The sequence below is a fragment of the Bubalus kerabau genome, chromosome 10, assembly GCF_029407905.1.
Source record: "Bubalus kerabau isolate K-KA32 ecotype Philippines breed swamp buffalo chromosome 10, PCC_UOA_SB_1v2, whole genome shotgun sequence".
NCBI lineage: Eukaryota > Metazoa > Chordata > Mammalia > Artiodactyla > Bovidae > Bubalus > Bubalus kerabau.
Window position 1 is genome coordinate 60600743 of NC_073633.1, and position 25730 is coordinate 60626472.

Below are 25730 nucleotides of genomic sequence, written 5' to 3' on the forward strand. Positions count from 1 at the left end.
CAAAAGATTCTCTGGCCACTAAGTATGCCCAGTACTGGGGGTCAGAATGAGAAGAAGCTGGGGAAGTAAGGAAGATGTTCTTGGGGAGAGAGTTTCTTGCTGATATGAAAACAATACCAACTAAAAGATTATCTCCTGGGCAGCAGGGAGCTTTAGTCATACCAGAATGAGAAGAAAGGAGGATGAAGCAACTTCAACTATTCAAAACTATAGAGAAGAGAGCTTGAGTTGTAGAAAGTCATAATGACAGATTCTGCTTTCTTTGCTGATTAAATTAAGTGTGATATAGTGGGAAGGGCGTTGCCTCTGCCACTCACCTCCATGACTTTAGCAAGTTTGTTAATATATTTGCGATTCATTTCTGACCCTGACAAGTGTGGATGAAGTTACTCACCCGAGGATTGTTGGGAAGACTAGCACAGTGGTGGCCACCTTGCTTTGGGTGCCCAGGATTGCGCGGCATTACTGTCAGCTTATCCAACACATTTCTACCCCGGGAAAGGATTCGGTGTTCTCAGAACCATATCACATCACCACTCCTGTTAAAGATTTTTATGTACAGCTTTTTGATTGCACTGAAGAGCCTCATCTAGAGTTGAATGTCTTCAGACCAACTGCAGTGTTTGAAGAGCCAAAGCACACAAACCCTCCTCAAGTTTTCCACTGTATCCCCCAAGAAATGCTAACCGCTCATCTTGGAAGGCAGTACTAACTAGTGGAATCCCACTGTTCCAGGGGTAAGACGATGGCATAGGTCTGTTGGAGGGGATTCTGGTTATCTGGTGATCTCTGACAGCCTGATTAACTAAAATGAGAAACCAGGTCTGACTATGGTTTCAAATCAGTATTAAATTGAAGATGGCTGAATGGATTTCAATATTATTTCCCCGCATACCCTGAAGACATTCTTCAGCATTTTCCATAGGTGGGATCAAGGTGAAGTTCCAGCTGTGGCCCTTGACCTTAAAACTAATCTCTTTATTTCAATGCCAGCTCTGCTGCCAACTATATACCATTAATGTTAAGTTCTACATTTCTGATAAGAAGAGATCTTTTCTACAGTAAGTTCAGTTCAGTTCAGTTCAGTCGCTCAGTCGTGTCCGACTCTTTGCGACTCCACGAATCACAGCACGCCAGGCCTCCCTGTCCATCACCAACTCCCAGAGTTCACTAAGATTCACGTCCATTGAGTCAGTGATGCCATCCAGCCATCTCATCCTCTGTCATCCCCTTCCCTTCCTGCCCCTAATCCCTCCCAGCATAGAGTCTTTTGCAATGAGTCAACTCTTCGCATGAGGTGGCCAAAGTACTGGAGTTTCAGCTTTAGCATCATTCCTTCCAAAGAAATCCCAGGGCTGATCTCCTTCGGAATGGACTGGTTGGATCTCCTTGCAGTCCAAGGCACTCTCAAGAGTCTTCTCCAACACCACACTTCAAAAGCGTCAATTCTTCAGCACTCAGCCTTCTTCACAGTTCAACTCTCACATCCATACATGACCACAGGAAAAACCATAGCCTTGACTAGATGGACCTTTGTTGGCAAAGTATTGTCTCTGCTTTTGAATATGCTACCTAGGTTGGTCATAACTTTCCTTTCAAAACCACTTCACAAAGAGCTTCTTTTCTTCTTATGAACATATCTTTTATAATTTGAACAACATGATTAGAGATAATTAATTCCTATATATAATGAATATTGAAGCATATTCATAGATTCAAAATGTAGTTATCTGATGTACATTTTAGATGAAAATGTACTATACTTTAGCAGAAAATAGATTATTATAATGACCAAGATGGTATTTAAATTTTAAGAAATTTCAAGTAAGCAAGGACTAAAAGATATTGCTCATAAAGAGTTAAGAAGAGGATAGGGTATAGAATAAAAACATTTCATTTCATATATTTTAATTTATACAGTCATTTCTTTTTGCTTTATGAGCCAGTTGTAACTTAGACATAAAAAAAATTCCCTTTGGAAAGATTTTTAGATTTAAGTTCCTCAAACTGTGATAAATGGTCAGGTAAGGAAACAGAATATGACCTAGGATAGCCCAGCAATTAATCATTCTGTGCCTCATTCCAAATTGTTATTCATTGAAAAAAATTCTACTTAATATGTTAAAGTTTTGTACATTTTTCACTGTCTTCTACTGTATGAAATATTCAAAGAGCCCTTGGTATAATGAAATAGCTGTTAGAGAAGCTTTTTATTAAATGATGATGAATAATGTAATTAACATGCAAGAAATGAATTTTGTACCAGCTTCTAAAACTGTAAGTAGCAGTTTTAGAGTAAGAGCAGTTTTACAACAACAAGGAGAAAGTGTAAATTTTCAAGGAGACTACCCAATTTAAACCATAGCGTCAACTTCAAGAGGAAGAGTTTGGTAATTATTAGAAATATTAATATAAGTTCTACTAATGTTACACAAAATAGTGTTAAAAAGTGCCTTCGAGTTCCTTACACTATCATAAGTGTCAAACATAAGTAGTGATATGGTGAATTTTGCTTTAAAAACAAAATAAACTGTTTCCTCATAAAAATAACTGACAATATGCTTGACATATTGGGATTTTAAAATTGAGAATGCAAGTATATTCTTTCCTGGCCAGTTTCTGCATCCAAAATACCTTTCTCTTTCTACTTTCATGACTCAGTTTTTCCACTGACTGTTCTACCTTTATTTGTCTTCCTGAGTCAAATTGTTCCCTCTTCTAACATGATTTCACGCTGGTTTTAGAAAAGGCAGAGGAACCAGAGATCAAATTGCCAACATCTGCTGGATCATGGAAAAAGCAAGAGAGTTCCAGAAAAGCATCTATTTCTGCCTTATTGACTATTCCAAAGCCTTTGACTGTGTGGATCACAATAAACTGTTGAAAATTCTTCAAGAGATGGGAATACCAGACCACCTGATCTGCTTCTTGAGAAATTTGTATGCAGGTCAGGAAGCAACAGTTAGAACTGGACATGGAACAACAGACTGGTTCCAAATAGGAAAAGGAGTACGTCAAGGCTGTATATTGTCACCCTGTTTATTTAACTTATATGCAGAGTACATCATGAGAAACGCTGGACTGGAAGAAACACAAGCTGGAATCACGATTGCTGGGAGAAATATCAATAACCTCAGATATGCAGATGACACCACCCTTATGGCAGAAAGGGAAGAGGAACTAAAAAGCCTGTTGATGAAAGTGAAAGTGGAGAGTGAAAAAGTTGACTTAAAGTTCAACATTCAGAAAACGAAGATCATGGCATCCGGTCCCATCACTTCATGGGAAATAGATGGGGAAACAGTGGAAACAGTGTCAGACTTTATTTTTCTGGGCTCCAAAATCACTGCAGATGGTGACTGCAGCCATGAAATTAAAAGACGCTTACTTCTTGGAAGGAAAGTTATGACCAACCTAGATAGCATATTCAAAAGCAGAGACATTACTTTGCCAACAAAGGTTCATCTAGTCAAGGCTATGGTTTTTCCTGTGGTCATGTATGGATGTGAGAGTTGGACTGTGAAGAAGGCTGAGTGCTGAAGAATTGACGCTTTTGAAGTGTGGTGTTGGAGAAGACTCTTGAGAGTGCCTTGGACTGCAAGGAGATCCAACCAGTCCATTCCGAAGGAGATCAGCCCTGGGATTTCTTTGGAAGGAATGATGCTAAAGCTGAAACTCCAGTACTTTGGCCACCTCATGCGAAGAGTTGACTCATTGCAAAAGACTCTGATGCTGGGAGGGATTGGGGGCAGGAAGGGAAGGGGACGACAGAGGATGAGATGGCTGGATGGCATCACTGACTCGATGGACGTGAGTCTGAGTGAACTCTGGGAGTTGGTGATGGACAGAGAGGCCTGGCGTGCTGCGATTCGTGGGGTCGCAAAGAGTTGGACACAACTGAGCGACTGATCTGATCTGATCTAACACGATTTATGTTACATCACTTCTTTTATTGTTTCAGTCTAGTATTAGTGCAAGGTGTCCCAGCACTACTGCCATCTGGAGACTTAAAGATCACTTCCTATTGTAGGAAGCTGTCTTGTACCCTGTACGATGTTTAGCAACCTCCCTGGTCTCCATCCACCAGATACCAGTAACAAATACCACTCCCAGATCAAAGGATCAAAGCTCCTCAGACATTGACAGATGCCCCAGGGGGACAAAATCATCTCTGCTCAAGAACCTCCATAGTAGAGCACCTGGTGTACATAGCATTAGGTTCAGCTTTGAATATATACCTTATGGTACGTGATTTCGGAGATGAGATTCAGTAAATATTTAAGTGAATGCAGGGTATTTGTTGTTGCTCAAAGTGAATGCAGGGTATTTGTTGTTGCTCAGTCATGTCCAACTCTTTGCAACCCTATGGACTGCAGCATGCCAGGCTTCCCTTTCCTTCACCATGTCACCATGTCAAATTCATGTACATTGAATCAGTGATGCCATCCAACCATCTCATCCTCTATCATCCCCTTCTCCTCCTGCCTTCAATCTTTGCCAGCATCAGGGCCCTTTCTAGTGAGTTGACTCTTCTCATGAGGTGGCCAAAGTATTGAAGCTTCAGCTTCAGCATCAGTCCTTCCAATGAATATTCATGATTGATCTCCTTTAGGATTGACTGGTTTGATCTCCTTGCAGTCCAAGGGAGTCTCAAGAGTCTTCTACAACACCACAGCTCAAAAGCATCGGTTCTTCAGCATTCAGCCTTCAGCCTTCTTTATGGTCCAATTCTCACATCCATACATGACAAGTGGAAAAATCATAGCTTTGACTAGACAGACCTTTGTCAGCAAAGTAATGTCTCTGCTTTTGAATCTGCTGTCTAGGTTTGTCATAGTTTTATTCCCAAGCAGCAAGCGTCTTTTAATTTTGTGGCTGCAGTCACCATCTGTAGTGATTTTGGAGCCCAAGAAAATGAAGTCTGTCACTGTTTCCCCATCTATTTGCTATGAAGTGATGAGACTGAATGTCATGATCTTAGTTTTTTGAATATTGAGTTTTAAGCCAGCTTTTTCACTCTCCTGTTTCACTTTCATCAAGAGGCTCTTTAGTTCCTCTTCACTTTCTGACAGGTGGTGTCATCTGCATATGTGAGGTTATTGATATTTCTCCTGGCGATCTTGATTCTATATAGCCTTGATGCATTCCTTTCCCAATTTGGAACCAGTCCATTGTTTCATGTCTGGTTCTAACTGTTGCTTCTTGACCTGCATACAGGTTTCTCAGGAGGCAGGTCAGGTGGTCTGGTATTCCCATCTCTAAGAATTTTCCACAGTTTATTGTGATCCACACAGTCAAAGGCTTTGGCATAGTCAATGACGCAGAAGTTGATGTTTTTCTGGAATTCTCTTGCTTTTTTGATGACCCAGTGGATGTTGGCAATTTGATCTTTGGTTCCTCTGCCTTTTCTAAATTCAGCTTGAACATCTGGACGTTCTTGATTCACATACTGTTGAAGCTTGGCTTGGAGAATTTTGAGCATTACTTTGCTGGCAAGTGGGATGAGTGTAATTGTGCAGTAGCTTGAACATTCTTTGGCATTGCCTTTCTTTGGGATTGGAATGAAAACTGACCTTTTCCAGTCCTGCCACTGCAGAGTTTTCCAAATTTGCTGGCATATTGAGTGCAGCTCTTTAACAGAGTATAGTGGTATTTCATTGCTGCAGTACATTGCTAGACTAATAAACGTGTTACTTTTATAAACTGATCTGTCAGCTTCACTTGAGGACTTAAGAATATTTATCTCTCCATTTTGAATTTGTTTATTTTCCAGTATTTGGAACAGAAAGATGAGTGTTTTTCCAAATTTCAATTGGACTCTTTGGCTCATAAATTTCTAATGAAACTCTACCCCTTGTCATTTTTTCTTATTATTATTACTGGAAAAAGAGGACATCTAAATCTATTCTAAAAAGAGATCAAAGAAAGAGGAAGAGAAGGTGAAAACAGAGAGAATTGAAAAAGAGAAAATTATTCAGCCATTAAAAAGAATACATTTGAATCAGTTCTAATGAGGTGGAGGAAACTGGAGCCTATTATACAGAGTGAAGTAAGCCAGAAAGAAAAACACCAATACAGTATACTAACGCATATATATGGAATTTAGAAAGATGGTAACAATAACCCTGTGTACGAGACAGCAAAAGAGACACTGATGTATAGAACAGTCTTATGGACTCTGTGGGAGAGGGAGAGGGTGGGAAGATTTGGGAGAATGGCATTGAAACATGTAAAATATCATGTATGAAATGAGTTGCCAGTCCAGGTTCGATGCACGATACTGGATGCTTGGGGCTGGTGCACTGGGACGACCCAGAGGGATGGAATGGGGAGGGAGGAGGGAGGAGGGTTCAGGATGGGGAACACATGTATACCTGTGGCGGATTCATTTTGATATTTGGCAAATCTAATACAGTTATGTTAAGTTTAAAAATAAAATAAAATTAAAAAAAAAAAATAAAGAATAGGTGAGCAAGATATAGAGTGTTTTTCTATGCCACAAACCCATTTATGTAAAAGCTGAATTAAAAATATTTTCAAAGGAAAGTATATCTTCACTCTGAAGACAGTGAAAAATATAACCCAATTAATTATTCATTTTTCCTTATATTTAATGTTACAATTAATTTTCTAACACAGACAAGGATAATGCAGAAAGGAGAAAGAGATGCAAAAGAACATTTTAACAAAAGAAAAGGAAAGAAGAAAATGGACTAAGGGAAGAGTTTATGAGAATATGAGAACAAAATATGGATACTTTAAAAAGCACAGTTAAATTTCTAAAGGATTCCAATTTCTTTTACACAGCATGTTGATTAACACTTGAATGATAATTCCTTAATACTTGCACATGTATGAGTTAGAAATTAAGGAGACAAAAAATCAGTTTGCATTTTATCAATCATAATGTAAAATATTTTTCAAATAATGTTCACTGTGTTATAAGTTGTTTCTCTAATTAGTTCTGTATTCCTAATTTGCGAATTTGTAAGAGAAAAAGTTCAAGTAGAGGGGAAAGATTCATTCAGGGTATTTTACAATTTAATTATTATCAAGAAGATGCAGGCATGGTGGTTAAGAGCACAGGATACAGATCTAGAATAGCTGAACTGGAACCTGGCTCCCTACTTTCTAGTAGTGTGACCTGGATTTGGGTTCCCCGGGAGTGAAAGCTGAGACAAGCATTCCACGGTAAAGGATACACCTGGGAAGGCGTCCTCTCAGAGAGGATGGAGCTTCACATCACAGGGGAATTCTGGAGTTTGTGTAGAACTCATGTTAGAGTTTTCCCAACTGAGGAAGCTAAAGTTTTATTTGTTTTCTTATCTGCCAACTGCCTATCCTCCATTGGCCAAGGGCTGCTTCCTGGGATACTAACTGTCTGACACCCTAGCTTACCCTGGATGGGTTGCCTCGGGCAGAGGGTGGAAGGGGTTCTCAGTGTGTAGCATTAGCTCCCATTTCATATTTTATATTTGAAAGACACCATAATACCAGCGTGGTCTTTCTAAATTGTATTAACAAAATATAAGATTGGCAAAAATTAAATATAATAAATCTTCATGGGTATTTGATACTGTGCCAAATCCTAGAAAATTATTTGGATAATTGCAATTGTATTTAAACTGGAAACTGAGACCTCATCTGATCATTTTGGACTCTTCCTTGTACTAGGATAAGAAATACAAAAAGGGGGAGAATTGATCCTACTATAATTGTAAATACTCATCTGCAGGGATATAAGAGTGGCACCCAAGTTCCTCTCTTCTTACAGCCCAGGTCAAGCATTCATAGAACAGTAGACCAGTCCATTTAAATAAGACTCTTGAGAAGTCAACTTTTCCATGTTTGTCATTTAAAGAACCTGAGGACGCTGAGGTTCTTTAGAAGACAAAGAAAACATGGACTGGCCCCAGGCATTTGGAGGTCATTTAGGGTCTGTTACAGAAAATGGAGATTGTGTCCTTTAATATGTTCTATTTTTGGTTGTGTTATAAAGAATTCTAATATTCAGTGAATTTCCCTCTTATCTCTCCTTTCCATATTTTATGAAGGATATGGTATTGTTGCTCACTTTATTATTCAGTCTGTGGTAATGAGTATTGAGATAGGATTGTGATAGAATTAGAATAAAAGATGAATAGAAACTCAGAAACACTGCATCCATTAATTGGTGAGGCTGGCTTGCCCCATTTTTGATTGAACAAGGGTTGTGCTATATTAGGCAGCAGTATTTCTTCCTTCCCCTTCTCCTCCAATTTAAAAGTATAAACAACTATCTGAGCAGGTAGAGAGGAGAGCTATAGAGGGATGGCAGGTGACAGTGAGGAAGTCCTCATGATCATCTAAAATGTGGAAAGAATATATGAGCTCCACTGGGCCCTATGGAAAGAAGCTGGTCATCAGTCTTCTTGCTGGGACCTCATTACAGAGGGCTGGACCCTAGAAGAAGATATTCAAGGAGCAAGAAGCCGTAGCATGTGCTGCAGGAGGCGGCAACTGAGGGGTCCCTATAGGGACCTGGGGCAGACTGCATTCATCATGAAGTTCAACAGATAGGAGGTTCCCTAGCACTGGGCCCCTGGGAAAGTCAGCATATGGGTTCAACTGTAGGGGGACTTTAAAGATACCTCCCCGTCCCCTTCAATTTCTGCCCCCAATACCCTGAAGCAAGAGGTATCTAGATGATGATGGGGAAGGGGAGCAGAGGGCACATCAAACTCCCCTGACACCTCAGGTCCTGTGGATCTGATCATGGTGGGCTAGGACCAGCTGGAGGGATGCCAAGGGAGGGACGGAGAAGGAGATGGGAATAGTTTCCACAGAGCATGCTTGAAGGTAACTATCAGAGAAAAGGCAAAGTCATTTCATATCTAAAACTTACCAATTTCAATTATGCAGAAAAAACTGCATTTCTTAAAAAAAGCCAGAAAAGGGAAGTAAAAAAGAAAAAGACCAAGACTAAAATAATTAATATAGTTAGGGATTATTGGGATAATGAATCCTCTTATTCCCCCACTCCCCATATATTTTTAATGTTGCCATACAATTCATACAGAACAAACACGTGTACCAAATTCCATACACCAAAGTTGAAATTCATGTGTTTCTTGGTTTGACATCTATGCTGAAACATGGGTTGTATGTATATACACATAATGTATACCTACGAAAGCAAAGCTAAGTTTTTAAACACTCACATTCTCTTGAGAATAAAGCAACACCACTATTATGATGAGTTATGTTAGAATTGCATTCGTATTTATAGTTTAGAAAACCTTGAGAGATCATGATTCAAGGAGTAATGTATTTCTTGACAAGGCCTTACACTCAACTCTCTTCTCCTTTTTGGAACCATCCTAAGACATAATCTGGGTTTGAAGATTGCATTAAAAGGAGTGTTTGTAGCATTTATTGGACAATGTCAGAAAGCACAAAGTATTAGGTCAAGCAGCTACCTAGAACCTACCTTGGTATTATCTTCAAATGTAGTTAGAAAAGTGAAAATATCCATGATGAAACATAGATAAGTCTGAAGGGTTTTTATCAAGGAAAAAAAAAATCAGTGTGCTTCCTTTGGAAGGATCTCTCATAAAAGAAGTTGTGTCCTCCTCCTTATTTTGATTATAGTTGGGTGCAATTTATTATGTTCTACAATTTGAGCCTGCATTTGATTTTTTTTTTTTTACTTAGAGTGACATTTTCAGTAATCACTCAGAAATGCCAGATTTTAAATGCATGTAATTACCAAAATATAATAAATCACAAAGCAACTTGAAAGAAGGTTGTTTAACAGTAATATCCTAGAAGCTTATGAGGTGGGAACTTTGACATATGAAATAGATCTGAGTTTCCACTAACAAACTTGGCTCTTTTCAAAGACTTAGAGTTTTCTTCTATAAAATTAAGAGTAAATGAGATTTCCCTCCTGAAAACCCAAGAGCAGGAGATTATTTTCATTTGAAGTTAGGATCTGAGGAATTATTATTGTACTTTAGAAGTTACTGAGACCAATAAACACTGATTATTTTGTACTAATTTGAGAATATCATAGTTATGGTTATTCACAACTAGGGTTTACTAAATTTTATGAAATTAAAATCAACAGCAAAGGTTAACTATTCCATACAATTTTAGTATTAAGCATATCTCAGTATTATTCACATTATTTATAAAATAAGTTTCTAAAAATTGAATATTTTTTTTACAAATCATAATCATCCATTCTTATTGATGCTTTAATTTATTATGGTCAAATTACAGATATTATTTATAGTGATTTCTATGTTGAAGTTGAGTTGTATTCAGTTTACCTCTGTTCATGTCCAATGTGTTACTTACTCTGTGAGGTTTGGGTGTCTATGAATTTCTTTATCAAGGCATCAGTCGTTTGGGTATAAAGACTGAGAGCATATCTCAGAGACTGAAGATCTGGGCTTTTCTCCAAGAAATTCTTTTTCAGGCCATTTCCTCCTGCATGAAAGTATTGCTAAAAAGAAAAGAAAAACAATGTAAGCAGAGGCATTAAGAAAAAAAGTATTAGATGAGGGATTTTATGGCCATAATCATGAGGTCCAGATGGAATGATACAGTATGATTAACATAAGACAGATACAAAGACACAGTACCATATGGCCATGACCAAGTCATTGCCATGTGGTTCAGGTTACCTTAGTATCTCAAGTGTTGCTCTCATTTAAACCTTTAGTTAAATGGGCTCATGAAGATGCAGAGGCTGGATGCTTACAGAATGCTAGGTTTAAGATAATGTGTCAACTCGATTGTTGACTTCTGTTTCCAGAGCATGAGAAAAATATCCAGGTTTGTCAGATTTCACAAATAAAGTATCTTCTGGTTACATGTTTTCCAGATACTGACTTGCAATTCTAGGGCAAATGCCCACTGCTCCCACCTTCCCTGTGATCTAATCAGACAGTAGTACACACACATAGGCCACCCTGAGGATGCAGAGTGGTCCTTAGAAAACCAACGTCCCCTAAACTGTGTCTGAGAAATGTAATAAAACAGTTTCTTTCTTCTTATTTTTCTTTGCTACAGACATCCAACAACTCAAAACATCACCATATTTATAGGTTAAATAATAGAGAAGATATATATTTGACAATAAATATGGTCATTGAGGGATGTCAGAGTTTCTAATGTTGCAAGTATTAAGCACAGACTTCACTTCAGAGGGCAGACTATCTATCTCAAGATATATGATAGAGCTAAGGATGTTATTTCCCAGCAATTTATAGATAACATGTTTATTGTATTTTGTTAAGGTTAGATAAATGGGTCTGTCTTTCCCTGTACTAATGCTAAACTTCACCTACACTGCAACCCAGCTCACTAGGATCCAGGACTCTCACAGGATGGCATGTTTTGAAAAAGCTCAACAAACGATTCTGATACACTCTCCTGTGTGTCATTGGTCTAGCCTACTCAAAGATTTCCAAGGTAAAACATGTCAACTGAAAATTCAAAATTACTTCAGTTTTCTTCCCTCTGCAGAAACATATTCTGAGCATTTGCAGGCATTTGGTTGTAATTTTAGAGACTATATATAGAGAAAATTCAGGGCACAGGCCTGAGAAAGTAGGCAATGGGGATATAAATTGAAGAAAGTGTTCTACAATCACAAACTCCTTCCTCAAAAGGAAAAACCCATGGTCACTTACAATCCCATTCAGTGCACTGTGAAAACACAAATTTAACCTAAATCCACCAATGATTATGAAGAGGAGGCAGAGAAAAATGAGGAAAGCCTTTTCTTATTTTTGAAGGGATGACAAAGATATAATATTTAAACATTTTCTATACCTTGATCTTATATAAATATTAGATATTGTGACATATAGAAAGCATTTATTGCAGAGTTAGAGTCCAGAATTGTTTCAGGTACTTTGGGGGATGAAAAGATATCAGAATTCCTTTCTTCAGGAAGTGTGATATGATACTTGAGTGGAAAAGTGTTAATGAATGTATTAAGAGGGGAGTTTTGCCTGGAATTGACTGCTTTTCCTGGAGGAGTGGTGGGGTGAGCTCTGGAGCTCTGTTTACGTAATGAACCAGGGAAGCATCAGATGAAATAACACACTCTACTTACAAAGAGCTGCGGGATAGACTGAACCAGGACTTGGTGGCTTCTCAGGAGGGGAAAGCATTCTCCCACCCATTGTTTCCCAGACAAGCTCCAATCTTATCATACCTGAGCATAAGTGCTGGAGGCTTAAGTTAGTAAAGTACAGGAAGAGTAATGAGCAGCAACTAAAATGATGTTTCATGATCTCTTGGGACTATATGCAGTTGTCAGAAAAAATTGTGAAAAACTTTGAAATGGGCAAAAATGTTTAATGAGTGCCCCATCTATGATACCTATCTGAGTTATCTTCACTTTTCACTGTCTTGGAGCCATGTGTGTGTGCTCAGTTGCTCAGTCGTGTCTGACTCTCCGCAGCCCCATGGACTGTAGCCTGCCAGGCTCCTCTGTCCATGGAATTTTCCAGGCAAGAGTACTGGAGTGGATTGCCATTTCCTCCTCCAGGGGATCTTCCTGACCAAAGGATTGCACCTGAGTCTCTTGTATCTCTTGCCTTGGACTCATTACCACTAGGGCCACCTGGGCTATGTAAAACTCTGTAAATTGTAGAAAATGGATAATAATGCATATGACTCCTGTCTAAAGAGATGCAAATTATTTATTTCTGGTGGGATGCAACTGATCACCGTTTTGTGGCCAGATCTGTTTTGCCTCTATTCAAATTTATTTCAGCTTTCCTCATTGCTTGTCTTTATGTGAAGCTCTTGGAATTCTTCTTTGAGCCAATTGTAAGATCTTACTGGTTGTCTCATTAGTTGATGAGTTAAATAATAGTTTGACAAGTTCTATAACTGCATGAATGTCACAGTTATACTCTTATTTTTTAAATTAATTTTTATTGGAGTATAGTTGATTTACAATGTTGCTAGTTTCTGCTGTATAGCAAAGTAAATGTCATTTTGTCTCTAGGCATTTTAAAAAATATTTTCTCTTTGATTTCTTCAGTGATCATATACTCTTTTAAAACAAATGATCTTTTGCAGTGTATGTAAAGTAGCATGGTGACAACCTTAATATAGACTAATGTCTAATTTGTGAGGAAGGGCCATCACCTGTGGCTTACCCTAAAGAGCATCAGTGATGGGATGACTTTTCTGGCCGTTCTCTCTTCCTCTTCTCCCTTTACAAATATTTACTAAATCTGTGTTGAGAACCAGAACTTACGCCAAGGATATGAAGCAAAAGAGGCCTAGAGATTGTTCCCAAAGGGACTCTGATCAAGTAGGAAATGTTATTGTTAGTGAATGACTCCAATGATACGTTGGAGGCGTAATAAAGAGAATTTAAAAAGACAGACAATAGGACTGGGAAATAATGCTGTTGCTGAAGGAATCAGTAAAGACTTTCAAAGAGGTGACACCTATGGTGTCTTGTTTATTAGCACTGCCATTTTCCACTTCGGCAGCCACCAGATAATTTACCACGATGGACTAAAGAAAGGGGAAAATCCCACTAGGTAACTGAGAGGAACTGCTTGAGAAGAAGTGAAGTACAGGTATTCCCCATTCTTTGAAAATTGGCTTTATGCCATTTCACTTTTGTAGATGACCTACATTAGTACTGTTTTCACTAACCAAAAAAGACATGAAAATGATTTTCACTTTTGTGAAAAAAGAGATGTTAAAACAGCAGTGAGCTCTTACAGAGGCAGTGTATACCCTGAATCTCGAGAGTGGTACCACCCAGCACCTAACCCAGGAATTACACCCAGCATCTGAGCATCAAGCTGCCATGATTTTGGACTGTATTTGTGCTTGATCTCGATTTATTTTGTGCATCCCTGAGCAGAATGAGTCCTAAGGTAATTGCTTCTTGCCTGTGTCATTTCAGCTAATAAAAGGTTTCATAGGAATGCTCTCCTTTCCTATAGTGGGGGAACCTGCAGTTGTAGTTCCCATGTCTCTTTGGTGTAGTTTAAAACGTACTGTTCTACTACTGTCAGTCTATTGTCATTACTAACCTTGTGCTTCCTCAAAGTTACAAGTTGCCTTTAGGAAGTGGAAAGCCTAGAGAAGTTAAGAGATTTCGTATACTCTTAAAGATTCACAATGCTTTTTAATACATTAAAGGCTGTGTGATTCACGGTGGTAGGGAAAACTGTTTGACCTTTCACTAACATACCTGTTCTTAAAATTATTAGGCTATAGGACACCTATCACACAGGACATCTACTAACTCTCAGGGACATGCAAGTGTTCCATGGAATATTGTTTAGGAAACTCTAAGATAGAAGAATGTAACTGGACTTAATTTAATTGAGGTATTTTTGAGGGCCTAGAAGACTTTATGTACATGCTGAACTAGATTTAGGCTATAAGAGCATAAACTATGTACAGTATTTGTCTTGAAACTCTCTAATAACTTTATAGGAAGACATGTTTTCATTAAAAAGGCATTATTTTGTAGGCCTTTGGTACATGGGGAACTAATCATATAGTGAAAACATAAATAAGGTATGAGCTTGTTCCTGAGTAAAGCCTGAGGGTCTCTGTAGAGTTTCAGGTTATGATCCAGAGCTGATTTGTTCCTTTTGAGCCATGGAGCATTTTGAGTCATTCAGTAAAAGCTTTAGCAGGACAGTAAGTGAACAGTAGATGATTTGTAAGGGCAGAAACGATGCCTTTGTCTTTTAAGTGCATTGTATAATAGAAGATGTTGTAAGACAAACTCAGGCTAGAAGGTAGCAATGTTAGGAGAGAAAACAAGTTGCAGGAAGCTAAGCACGAAAGCCTCTGTTCAGTGGTTCAGTGAACACAGATAAATAACACATGCCATGGGCTCCTCATTCACAGAGAAAAGGAAATGATTTCTATGGTTATGCAAATGCCAACCTGATGACAAGGAGAAAAGGAAAAGGTCTGTATTCCCAATAAAATTTTTATTGCAAAGTAAAGAATGGGGGTGACATGGCTTAACATCAGTAAAATTTTTAAAGCTTTACTCGTGCTCAAATTTAATATGATTTATTAATTGATGAGGCAGCGATCAGAGCTAATGAAATCTGATCACGTATTAATATCACAGATAGGTCAAGGCAAAGGGTGTGATAGAGCAACAGCATTCTCTGCTGATTAGAACATATCTGGAATATGAGGGTGGTTCCTTGGCATCACCATTTTATGAGAAATATAAAATGGAAATCGCCTCAAGGTAGATGACCAGAACTTTGTAAGCTCTAGAAGGCATGTTATTCAATAAACAGCTGCAGATAACTTGGGGCAGCATGATAGTTTTCTTTAATGTCTGAAAAGCATTGAAAAGGGGAAGACATAGAAAAGGAAACGGAACTATTTTATAGTAGTTTTAAAGGGTAGAAGGAGAACCAATTCATAATTAGAAGCACTGTGGAAGCAGATACTGGTTTGATATAAAGAAAACATTTTATAATAAGTGTATCTTAAAACCTGAAGCTGCTACATGTGAATTAGTAAGGTCCCATTATTAGCCTTAATAGGCATTATTAAGGGATGGTCAGTTAACCAGAGGGCTCCCCTGGTAGCTCAGCTGGTAAAGAATCAGCCTGCAACACTGGAGACTCTGGTTTGATTCCTGGGTCGGGAAGATCCCCTGGAGAAGGGATAGGATAGACACTCCAGTATTCTTGGGCTTCCCAGTGGCTCAGATGGTAAAGAATCTGCCTCTAATGTGGCAGTCCTGGGTTCAATCCCTGGTTTGGGAAGATCTCCTGAAGGAGTGCATGGCAACCCACTCCAGTATTCTTGCCTGAAGAATCCCCATGCACCGAGGAGCCTGGCAGGTTTCAGTCCATAGGGTCACAAGAGTTGGACACAACTGAGGGGCTAAGCACAGTGCAGAACAGCACAGTTGACCAACAACACCGTAGGTAACATGTTTCTATGTGAGCAGGAAAAGGGCCATGTCAGTTTCTGTTATCAGTTTCAAATGTTAGAATCCTTTTCACGTCTTTGACCTGTTCTTTATTCTAAAATGTGCTAGAAAACACTGTCTTTCCTCTGTGCAGTGTGATTTGCATAGGTTATTTAACCTCACAGAGCACTGGTTAACTCCTCTGTAGAATGGGAACAGAAACAGCCATCTTGCCTGACTATGGTGTCATAAAGATGAAATTAATTACTCTGTCTGGAAGATTTTTGTGAACTATAGAGTTCTTTCTACTTATAACATAAGCTTTATTGTGAGAATAATTCCCCAGATTCTAGGTGGAAAGAGGAAAATGACCCTCCTGACTGATTTGCCATTTTTCTCTTTGGGACCAAGCTTCTCAACCACTTGGCTAAAACTCTGAGTCACCCTGGCTCCTCCATCATTCCTGCCCCATTTTTTTAGTTTCCAAGTTCCAATGACTGGGCCTTTCTGTGTCACTCATAGCCATCTTTCACTTTATACTCCTAAGATCACTGTCTTTCTTTGTGATAGTCCTTATCATCTTATGCATTAAATAACCATAACTGATCTCTGTGACTACAGTCTTGAACTAGTCAATCCATTCTGCACATTCCTGTAAGATTTCCATTGCTGAAATGGTACTTTTAGCATGCCATGTATTAATATTTTCTATACCTACTTGCAACCCCAACATTTCCCGTAACCTCAATGTTACACTGCTTCACTATGCAAATTTCCAGTTAAATCCAGTCTAGTCCATTGAGTGGTCTAATCATTGACTCCCAGCCTTCTGGTCTTGTGATTTTTCATGGTCAAATTCTTTCTCCCTGAATATGTTTAAGTCTTCTCCAAAGAAAACTATTATCTTTCTTTTCCATCCAGTGAACTGTCATCTGTCCTTTGTGATCTCTCTTTCATATTTCCCTGATTTCTGGAGTTCATGGTAGTTGCTAACTCCCCTAAATCCTTCCCACTTTTATATGTGTCCCCTCCTCAAGCCCTGTAGCATCTGTATCACCCTATTCCATCTCTGACATGATTTTTTTTGGTAAGTTGACACATATCATTACTTAATTTTCAACGGGCCTTCCCTGCCTTTTAATCTAGAAACTCCTGCAGAAAGAGAACAGCACTGCTTCCTAGAGGGGAGTCTCAGAAAGCACCAGAAATCTTAGGGGTTTTGTGCCTCTGTAGTGTGAAAATGCTGTGCACAGGAAACCAAAAGCATGGAGGACAGGACTTGGACTGTTACTTGGGGCAAAGAGTCAGATTTAATAGCATCATTGAGAGAGAATGAGCAGTTTATTAGGAAAGGAGGAAAACAAAAAAAATCTAGAGGGATGGAATGGGGAGGGAGGAGAGAGGAGGGTTCAGGATGGGGAACACATGTATACCTGTGGCGGATTCATTTTGATATTTGGCAAAACTAATACAATTATGTAAAGTTTAAAAATAAAATAAAATTAAAAAAAAGAAAGAGAAAAATAAATAAATAATACAAAAAAAAATCTAGTTGTACTAGAATATGTGGGGTCTTGGGTTTACCAGTGGAAAGAAGCTCCTTCAAAATAACAAATTCTCAGGCAAAAGGAGATGCAAGTTTGATTCCTGGGTCAGAAAGATCCCCTGGAGGAGGAAATGGCAACCCACTGCATTATTCTTGCCTGGAGAATCCCTGGAGAGAGGAGCCTGGAAGGCTACAGGATCGCAAAGTCAGATGTGACTGAGCACCCATGCACACAGGTAGTATGATGGTTATATTTATGAAGAGTTTTCTATACAATAGTAACTGTTTTCATTATTTTATATGTGATAACTCATTTTGTTTTTTGACAATACATTCTTAAGTCCTAATAGTACTCCCACAAGAGAGGACATTAACTTGTATACTCTAGTCTTTCTCTCTTGAGTTCAGTTCAGTCTCTCAGTCATGTCCGACTCTTTGTGACTCCATGAACCGCAGCACGCCAGGCCTCCCTGTCCATCACCAACCCATGGAGTCCACCCAAACCCACGTCCATTGAGTCAGTGATGCCATCTCATCCTCTGTAGTCCCCTTCTCCTCCTGCCCCCAATCCCTCCCAGTATCAGGGTTTTTTCAAATGAGTCAGCTCTTCGCATCAGGTGGCCGAAGTATTGTAGTTTCAGCTTCAACATCAGTCCTTCCAATGAACATCCAGGACTGATCTCCTTCGGAATGGACTGGTTGGATCTCCTTGCAGTCCAAGGGACTCTCAAGAGTCTTCTCCAACACCACAGTTCAAAAGCATCAATTCTTTGGTGCTCAGCTTTCTTTATAGTCCAACTCTCACATCCATACATGACCATTGGAAAAACCATAGCCTTGACTAGATGGACCTTTGTTAACAAAGTAATGTCCCTGCTTTTTAATATACTGTCTAGGTTGGTCACAACTTTCCTTCCAAGGAGTAAGCATCTTTTAATTTCATGGCTGCAATCATCATCTGCAGTGATCTTGGAGCCCAGAAAAATAAAGTCAGCCACTGTTTCCCCATCTATTTGCCATGAAGTGATGGGACCGGATGCCATGATCTTAGTTTTCTGAATGTTGAGCTTTAAGCCAGCTTTTTCACTCTCCTCTTTCACTTTCCTCAAGAGGCTTTTTATTTCCTCTTCACTTTCTGCCATAAGGGTGGTGTCATCTGCATATCTGAGGTTATTGATATTTCTCCCAGCAATATTCATTCAAGCTTGTGCTTCCTCCAGCCCAGCGTTTCTCATGATGTACTCTGCATATAAGTTAAATAAGCAGGGTGACAATATACAGCCTTGATGTACTTCTTTTTCTATTTGGAACCAGTCTGTTGTTCCATGTCCAGTTCTAACTGTTGCTTCCTGACCTGTATACAGGTTTCTCAAGAGGTATGTCAGGTGATCTGGTATTCCCATCTCTTTCAGAATTTTCCAAAGTTTGTGGTGATCCACATAGTCAAAGGCTTTGGCATAGTCAATAAAGCAGAAATGTCACCCACTATTCTGATACTCTATCGGTGGTGTTTCTCATGTAGTTCCAGATATTTTCTTTACATTTATATCCACTTTCTGATGTTTGTGAAGATTTCCCACCCTCATAAAGGAATACATTGCTTCACTAATATATGGGTGAGTGATGAGGGGCTTGAAAGAGCTTTGTATGAGGTATCATTTTCTTTATCTTAAAAAATAAACAGAGATATTTGTATTTCTTGTATTCTTCATGAGTACAAAAAAAAAAAAATGAAAATGTAGAACATTTCAGACCTTAATGTGATTTGTGAGAAAAAAAAAAAAAATAGAACTACTAACTAAAACATCAGGATACTGTCTGCGTGGTTAACAAGCCATCTCTTTTATAATCCCAATAAAAAATGCTAAATTCTTCTAATTCTTCATATTTGCCAGATATTTGAAGATCTTTCACACACTATATTTACTGGCTCATGGAAATATGCTAATATTTCTTTACAAGTCTGCTGGGAGATTTTACTTCTTTGGTTACATGTACTATTTTGGTAGAAATTTCCCATCATCGCTCTCTTTCCTTCCAATACCAGTATCAGACTTCTGGAAAATTCATGCAGATGATCTGTTTTGCAAATTTAGATATAATCATCACTTGTTTTTAACAACTGAGGTTACTTTAAATACTTACTTGATAGTTAAAGAAATTATTTTTTAAGATAATAGGAGTCCTCTGTAATATATTGGATCATAATATGCTACTTCCTCCCTTTTGCCAACAAACTGAAGTTCAGATTCTTGGTGTTTATGCTTCACCACTTTGGGTCCAAGTCAATGTGTCTCTTCTATTCTATATATTCCCTTTATTTCTCAACCAATCTTGATATCCTTCTACATTAGCCTATTTGAAGTTTTTAGGCTACCCCATACCTCAGTCACATTTCACTCAAGCTTTTCTCTAAGCCTGTGATGACTTTCCGCCTTGCTTTCCCATTTAATGATCTGAAACCTCCTTCCCCAGGAAGCTTTCCTCTAGCCACTCACAGAGAATTCATCATCCTCTCTGCACTTCCCAGTACTTTGTCAGTAACTCTCATATTTTATGGATTGTGGATGTTTCTGTTCCTAAGAGCAAGATCTCTTTAATTTTCAGCCACCTCTTTACTGCTTATCATCTTTGTTCTACATGGTAAGCTCTCAAATAATGATTTCTGAATTGCAGTACTCCAAACTAGATAGGTTGTTTTGTTCCTCCCATGAGCACCTGAAGTTTAAATAATGCAAAAACTATACTTAAGACAACATGCTAAGTAAGAAACAGCCACCAAAACTGACTCTTGAATAATGGATACCAGGATTGTGTAGGATTTGGTCAGGGTAAGAGCCTGAGAGGCATAATATTCCATGCCCTGTTATTTGTCTGGAATCCTGAGTATCAGAAATGGTGTTATCTAGGATTTTTCAAGGCTGTATTTGAATAGATATCCATAGTTAGTCCACATTCTCCCCTGAACACCAAAAAATGCAGATTTCTAGAGGGCCCTAATGCATGTGTTTATTTTCATTTTTTATTGGACTGCTTTACAATGTTGTGTAAGTTTCTACTGTCCATCAAAGTGGACATATACATATACATCCCCTCTTTTTTGGATTTCCTTCCCATTTAGGTCACCACATAGCACTGAGTAGAATTCCCTGCGCTATTTAGTAGGTTTTCAGTTATCTATTTTGCATGTGTTATCAATAGTGTAAATGTGTGTATATATATATATATATATATATATATATATATATATATATATGTCAATCCCAATCTCCTACTTCATCCCACCCTCTCTTTCTCACTTGGTATCCATATGTTTATTCTCTACCTCTGTGTCTCTGCTGATTTTTTCAGATTCCATACATTTGTGTTAATACATGGTACTTATTTTTCTCTTAGTGATGTATTTCACTCTGTGTGATAGTCTCCAGGTCCATCTACATCTCTACAAATGACCCAATTTTGTTCCTTTTATGATTTTATGAGAGTAATTATATATTTGTACTAAATCTTCTTTATCCTTTCCTCTGCTGAGGACATTTAGGTTGTTTCCATTATTTTTAGTGAAACCTCTGTGTTCCATGGCATGATGTCAGACATTTGCCACATACAAGTGTTCCAGGGTAATTTAGAACATTGGAAAAAATACAACCAGCCAGTTTTCTTCCCCTATGTTTTTTGAACTTCATCAGAAAATAACTAGAGCATGGTTCAAAGTTAAAAAAAAAAATTAAGTCTTGAGATTCATGATACAGTCAAGAGTACATGCTGGCGGAAAAAGCTCTTCTTTTTTTCTCGGAAAGAAACCCACATTTCAGGGACTCTCTTGTAAGTCCTGAATCTTCCTGAGATATGAGTTTGAGACTCCAAAGCTCAGCTTTAAGTAGGGTTTCTGCACTGGCCTCTGCAGCAGCTTGCACATGCTGATTAAGCTGTTGGCTGTTTCAGAGCTGTTGACTTGGCTCAGTGTTGGCAGGTAAATGTAATGCCTCCAAGGCCAACCATGCTAGCTGCAGCAGCTCATGGTAACTATTTCTTGTGCCATGTTCTATACTTTTGACTTATAGTTGAAACTACCTGTGACTGGTATGCCAAAATAACCCAGTCTAATTAGAATTTTAGTATTTAAGTTAATATTTTCATCAGTACCTGTGCAGAGGTTGAATGAGTTCATATTATTTTAAATCATTAGAAAATAATCTAAATAACTGAAACATGGTATTTTAATTTAGAAAGAACTAATCTATCTGTAGGGATATTACCCATTTTGGCTTGCTGCCTTTTCCTACACCTTGTTAACATTTAGTGAAATAAGATGTAGAAGCAAGGGCACTGATTTTAGAGTTTGGCATCTTTTCTCAACTCTGCCAATTACAAGTGACTCTGGACTTAGGCAAACAATTTAAATCTGCTTTTTCATCTGTAAAATGTGAATGATCATTCTTGGTGTACCTAACACCCAGGATGTTTCTAAGGATCAGGTGAGAGGATGTATGTATGTGAACGATGACTGAAAGAATGCACAATACTATTTCAGCTACTGTCTACAAACTCCATAGCATCCTCTTCCTTCAATTTAACTTTCTCATGTTCAGCTTATTTGCTTAAATTCACTTAAAGAAGAATTAAGGATCATGTTGTTGGCAGCCTTTGGGAATTAGCCCGGATAGTGTCTACTCCTTCAGTATAAGAATGTCTTTCCCAGGAAGTCTCCACCTGACAGTATTCCCTTTGCTGAGCCCCCAGCAGATACTGAATCACTAGCTCTAGACTACAATTCTTTTAAGTAGTATTCCTCTTTCTTTTGAATTCCTTTGTAGTCACCATTAGAAGCAGTGCCTTGTAGTATAATCAGGGTAAATCTCAGAATCAGAAAAGATAAAAGGGAGCCCAGCTTTGGCAAACTGACTTCAGGGCCATTGGAAGAAATATTAGGTGACTCTCCTTCTTGGCAGAGGGGCAGAGGACAGTAATAAAAGGCTCTCAAAGCAGGTAAAGTGGGTGTAGTATGGAGACCCCAGAGGAAAAGTTGGGAAGTAGTGAGACTGAAGACCTGACCTCAGGTTCTGAGGTTCTGAAGGACTAAGGTCACACTCCAGTCCTGGGAAACAAGATGATGACATGGACACACTTACTGGATCTTAGATACCAGGCTGCTGCTGCTAAGTCACTTCAGTTGTGTCCGACTCTGTGCAACCCCATAGACGGCAGCCCACCAGGCTCCCCCGTCCCTGGGATTCTCCAGGCAAGAACTCTGGAGTGGGTTGCCATTTCCTTCTCCAAGATACCAGGCAGTAGTCTTTTTTTAAAAGGGCAAGGCAAGTGTCTGGTCACTGAGGCTGAACTAAAGTATTATCACCAATGACCTGGGCAGGAAGACAGTATAGTTGAGATGTCAACATGTAGACCAGAGGGATTTGTTTGGGCAGAACTAGTCTTGTAGGAGGTGGTCATCTGTCCCCATCAAGAAGAACTAGAGAAAAGTTGGAGTTAGGGGACATGGGCCAGGTCTGTCAGTACAATGAAGGCCATTATCTATTTTCACAGAACACATTTTTCTTGTTCTCTTAGAGTCATACATTGACCTAATAAAATCTATTAAGGGCTGAATTCTGATTCTATAACCATATTTTTTTACATGTTTAGTGTATGCCCCAGAGTTATTTTTTTCTACTAGCACTTTCCTCTGTAGCCATGAATGCTGGTATAATTCCAAAGGTCAGTCATTTCTTACACATATTTTTGAAAATTATTCTTAAAAAGAGCTGGTTTTGTATTTTTCCTTTCTTTCATGTTTTCCATTTTTAAAAATGATTTTGCACAATATTTATATACTTCCAGCCCATACTCTGGATACATCTTTAGAAACTCCATCTCTGTCACCTCACAACTTTTATTTTGCAGTTTTTGCCACTGAAGCAGCAAAAGATGTTCTCTTATTAAACGCTGAAACTGCAAAAATCATGAGGTAATAGCTCTGTGGGGTGTCATATAGAACTCTGTTTTAATGACTTCTGTTGTAATATCTGTTTCTATCCAGTGAGATTATTCTGTGCTTGGAAAATGGCTTCTGGTAGCTCACAGGTCTCTGCTACACTCCTTACACTTCCTTGATAAAAGGTGCTTCCTCCTGTGAAGCATTCAGACATTGGACACAGTCCAAATTTAGAAGATGGATTAACATTTCACTTTTTAATAAACTTTCACATATAAATATAAAATGTATGTATATACATCTGTAAGGGATCATATGAAAACAATTCTGACGTTATGTTTTGAGATCTACCTATATTTAACCCACACTACAATAACTTTTAGGCCAAACTTTAGCTATGAAACATTGATGCACACAATGCAATGCCTTTGGGTTTTCAGCAGAAAACTAAATTATTATCTTTACTAAGAGAGAAGAGAAAATTGATTTTCCAAAATAATTTCAACAAGCATTGAAAACACAAACAGAAATTCCATTAACTCTACGTCCCCTGAAGCGTCTATTGATATTTAACTGGACTTTGGAGGTACCTGTCTTTCTTTGAAAACATCTGTTACAACATAGATTTATTACCCATTTTATAAAGGTATACAAAGAAAGCAACTCTAAGGGTAAAGTAATATGGATATAATAATGACATAGTATGGGCTAAGTCTGACACATTCCCAGAATGTCTGTATACAACTGTCTACCATGTCTATGGATGTGCAGCTCTACAGACATGCATTGGGGGTACACTTCTCTGAGGGTACATATCCAGGGACTCTATAATCTTACCTTGATGGTAGCCAGGACCACCTCCATTATACCACACTGTCTTGGTGTCAGACCCTTGGCATCCTCTCGAGTCATGTGCTCCTGGAAAACAGGTGAACAATTTCTTATAAAATTACCAGTTCATTTGTTTAAAAACTGTTTTCAAACAAAATTTGTATAATCCTTGTATACCGATATTTCCCATTTGAGATAACTTTTTCATATGAACACATTTAGATGATGATGATAATGACAATTTTGTCAGATATTTAATAAAAATTCATTTTGCCCAAAGAAGAAATACTACATGTTAACTTAAAAAGCAGTGCTTTGATTCATATATGGCTTTATTTTTCACCTGCAAACTAATGTTATGGGGGGGGGGGGAGATAATCCCGGAAAATGTGTGTCCAAGTTTTTCCACATTAATCTCTGCTTTCTGTTCTGTCACATTGAAGAAGGTCAACCTTGGAAAGGACTTAAGAGGTAAATTTTAGCCTCATTCAATTATTACTGATAAAATCTACTCTAAGTATAATGCTTTCACTTTACTCACTTTCTAGGATCCCCTTAATGCTCAGTCATTAACAGGAAAATTCCCAAAGAATTAACTGAATTAAGTTCTGGAGGTTTTTAATATTTTAAATTCAGTTATCAATATTTTAGAACTGATTTCCATAATAATGAATTTTCCTCATTGTTCACTATGAACTCTGTCTTCATCTAAAGTTATTTAGGGAAATGATGGTAGAAAGTTGAGGACAACAATAAGGAAAACTTGTCTGGAGAAAAATTTTTAAATTCCTAACCATCTGCCCAGGGCATCCACTATTCTAGTCAACAGCATTCAACAAATATTTCCTGAGTGCTTACTATGTGCCAGTACTGTTCTAGGTGACTGAGATAAAAGAAAGACTTTTGTCCTCCGGAGCTTAATTTCTAACTTGGATAAGTGTGTCTCTGTGAATCAGAAGGAAAGTCAATATGGGTGGACATAGCTCTGAGAATGCATGGCTTGGTCAAGGGATCAGTGTCTTTGTTCAGCAATAAAAAGTACCTCTTTTTCTATGGGGCACAGCAAGTGGATCATGGACCCCAATTCAGCCGTCATTCACTTCCTTTGTGGGATACTTTGTGAAATGTACAAATTGTACAGTCACACCCAGTGGCTCATCTTTCTATTCCAGTCCTTATGTTACTCTGTCATTTAGCAGGTGCCATGACTTTCTGAAGATAATCCCTATGTTTTGCTCACTTCTGCAACTTTTAGTGCCTGTCTTGGCAATTATCACCTGCTAGGCACTCACTGTTTTTGGTAACTGAGTTGTACTTCTTCAGAATATCTTAAATGATTCCATATGCTTGAATGGAATCACATGCCCTTGAATATTGTTCAAAACTTGGTATAATGCTAGATTCACAGTTTATACTTCTGCATCTCACTGAATCTTTCTCTGATGTGTGGATTTCACCACAAACATATGAGTCCATTTAATATTTTAAAA

General features: G+C 38.3%; 1 protein-coding gene across 3 annotated transcripts in view; it reads right to left on the bottom strand.

Annotated features, from left to right (window-relative positions):
* UNC13C (unc-13 homolog C) overlaps positions 1-25730 on the bottom strand; it is an 860874-nt gene that overhangs the window by 45725 nt on the left and 789419 nt on the right. For all 3 annotated transcript variants that reach the window (XM_055537914.1, XM_055537913.1, XM_055537912.1), the window contains 2 exons: positions 24247-24327; positions 10342-10489 (listed from right to left, as the gene is read on the bottom strand). In XM_055537914.1, the coding sequence (XP_055393889.1) occupies positions 10342-10489; positions 24247-24327 (229 nt within the window). The remainder of the gene's footprint in view (positions 1-10341; positions 10490-24246; positions 24328-25730) is intronic.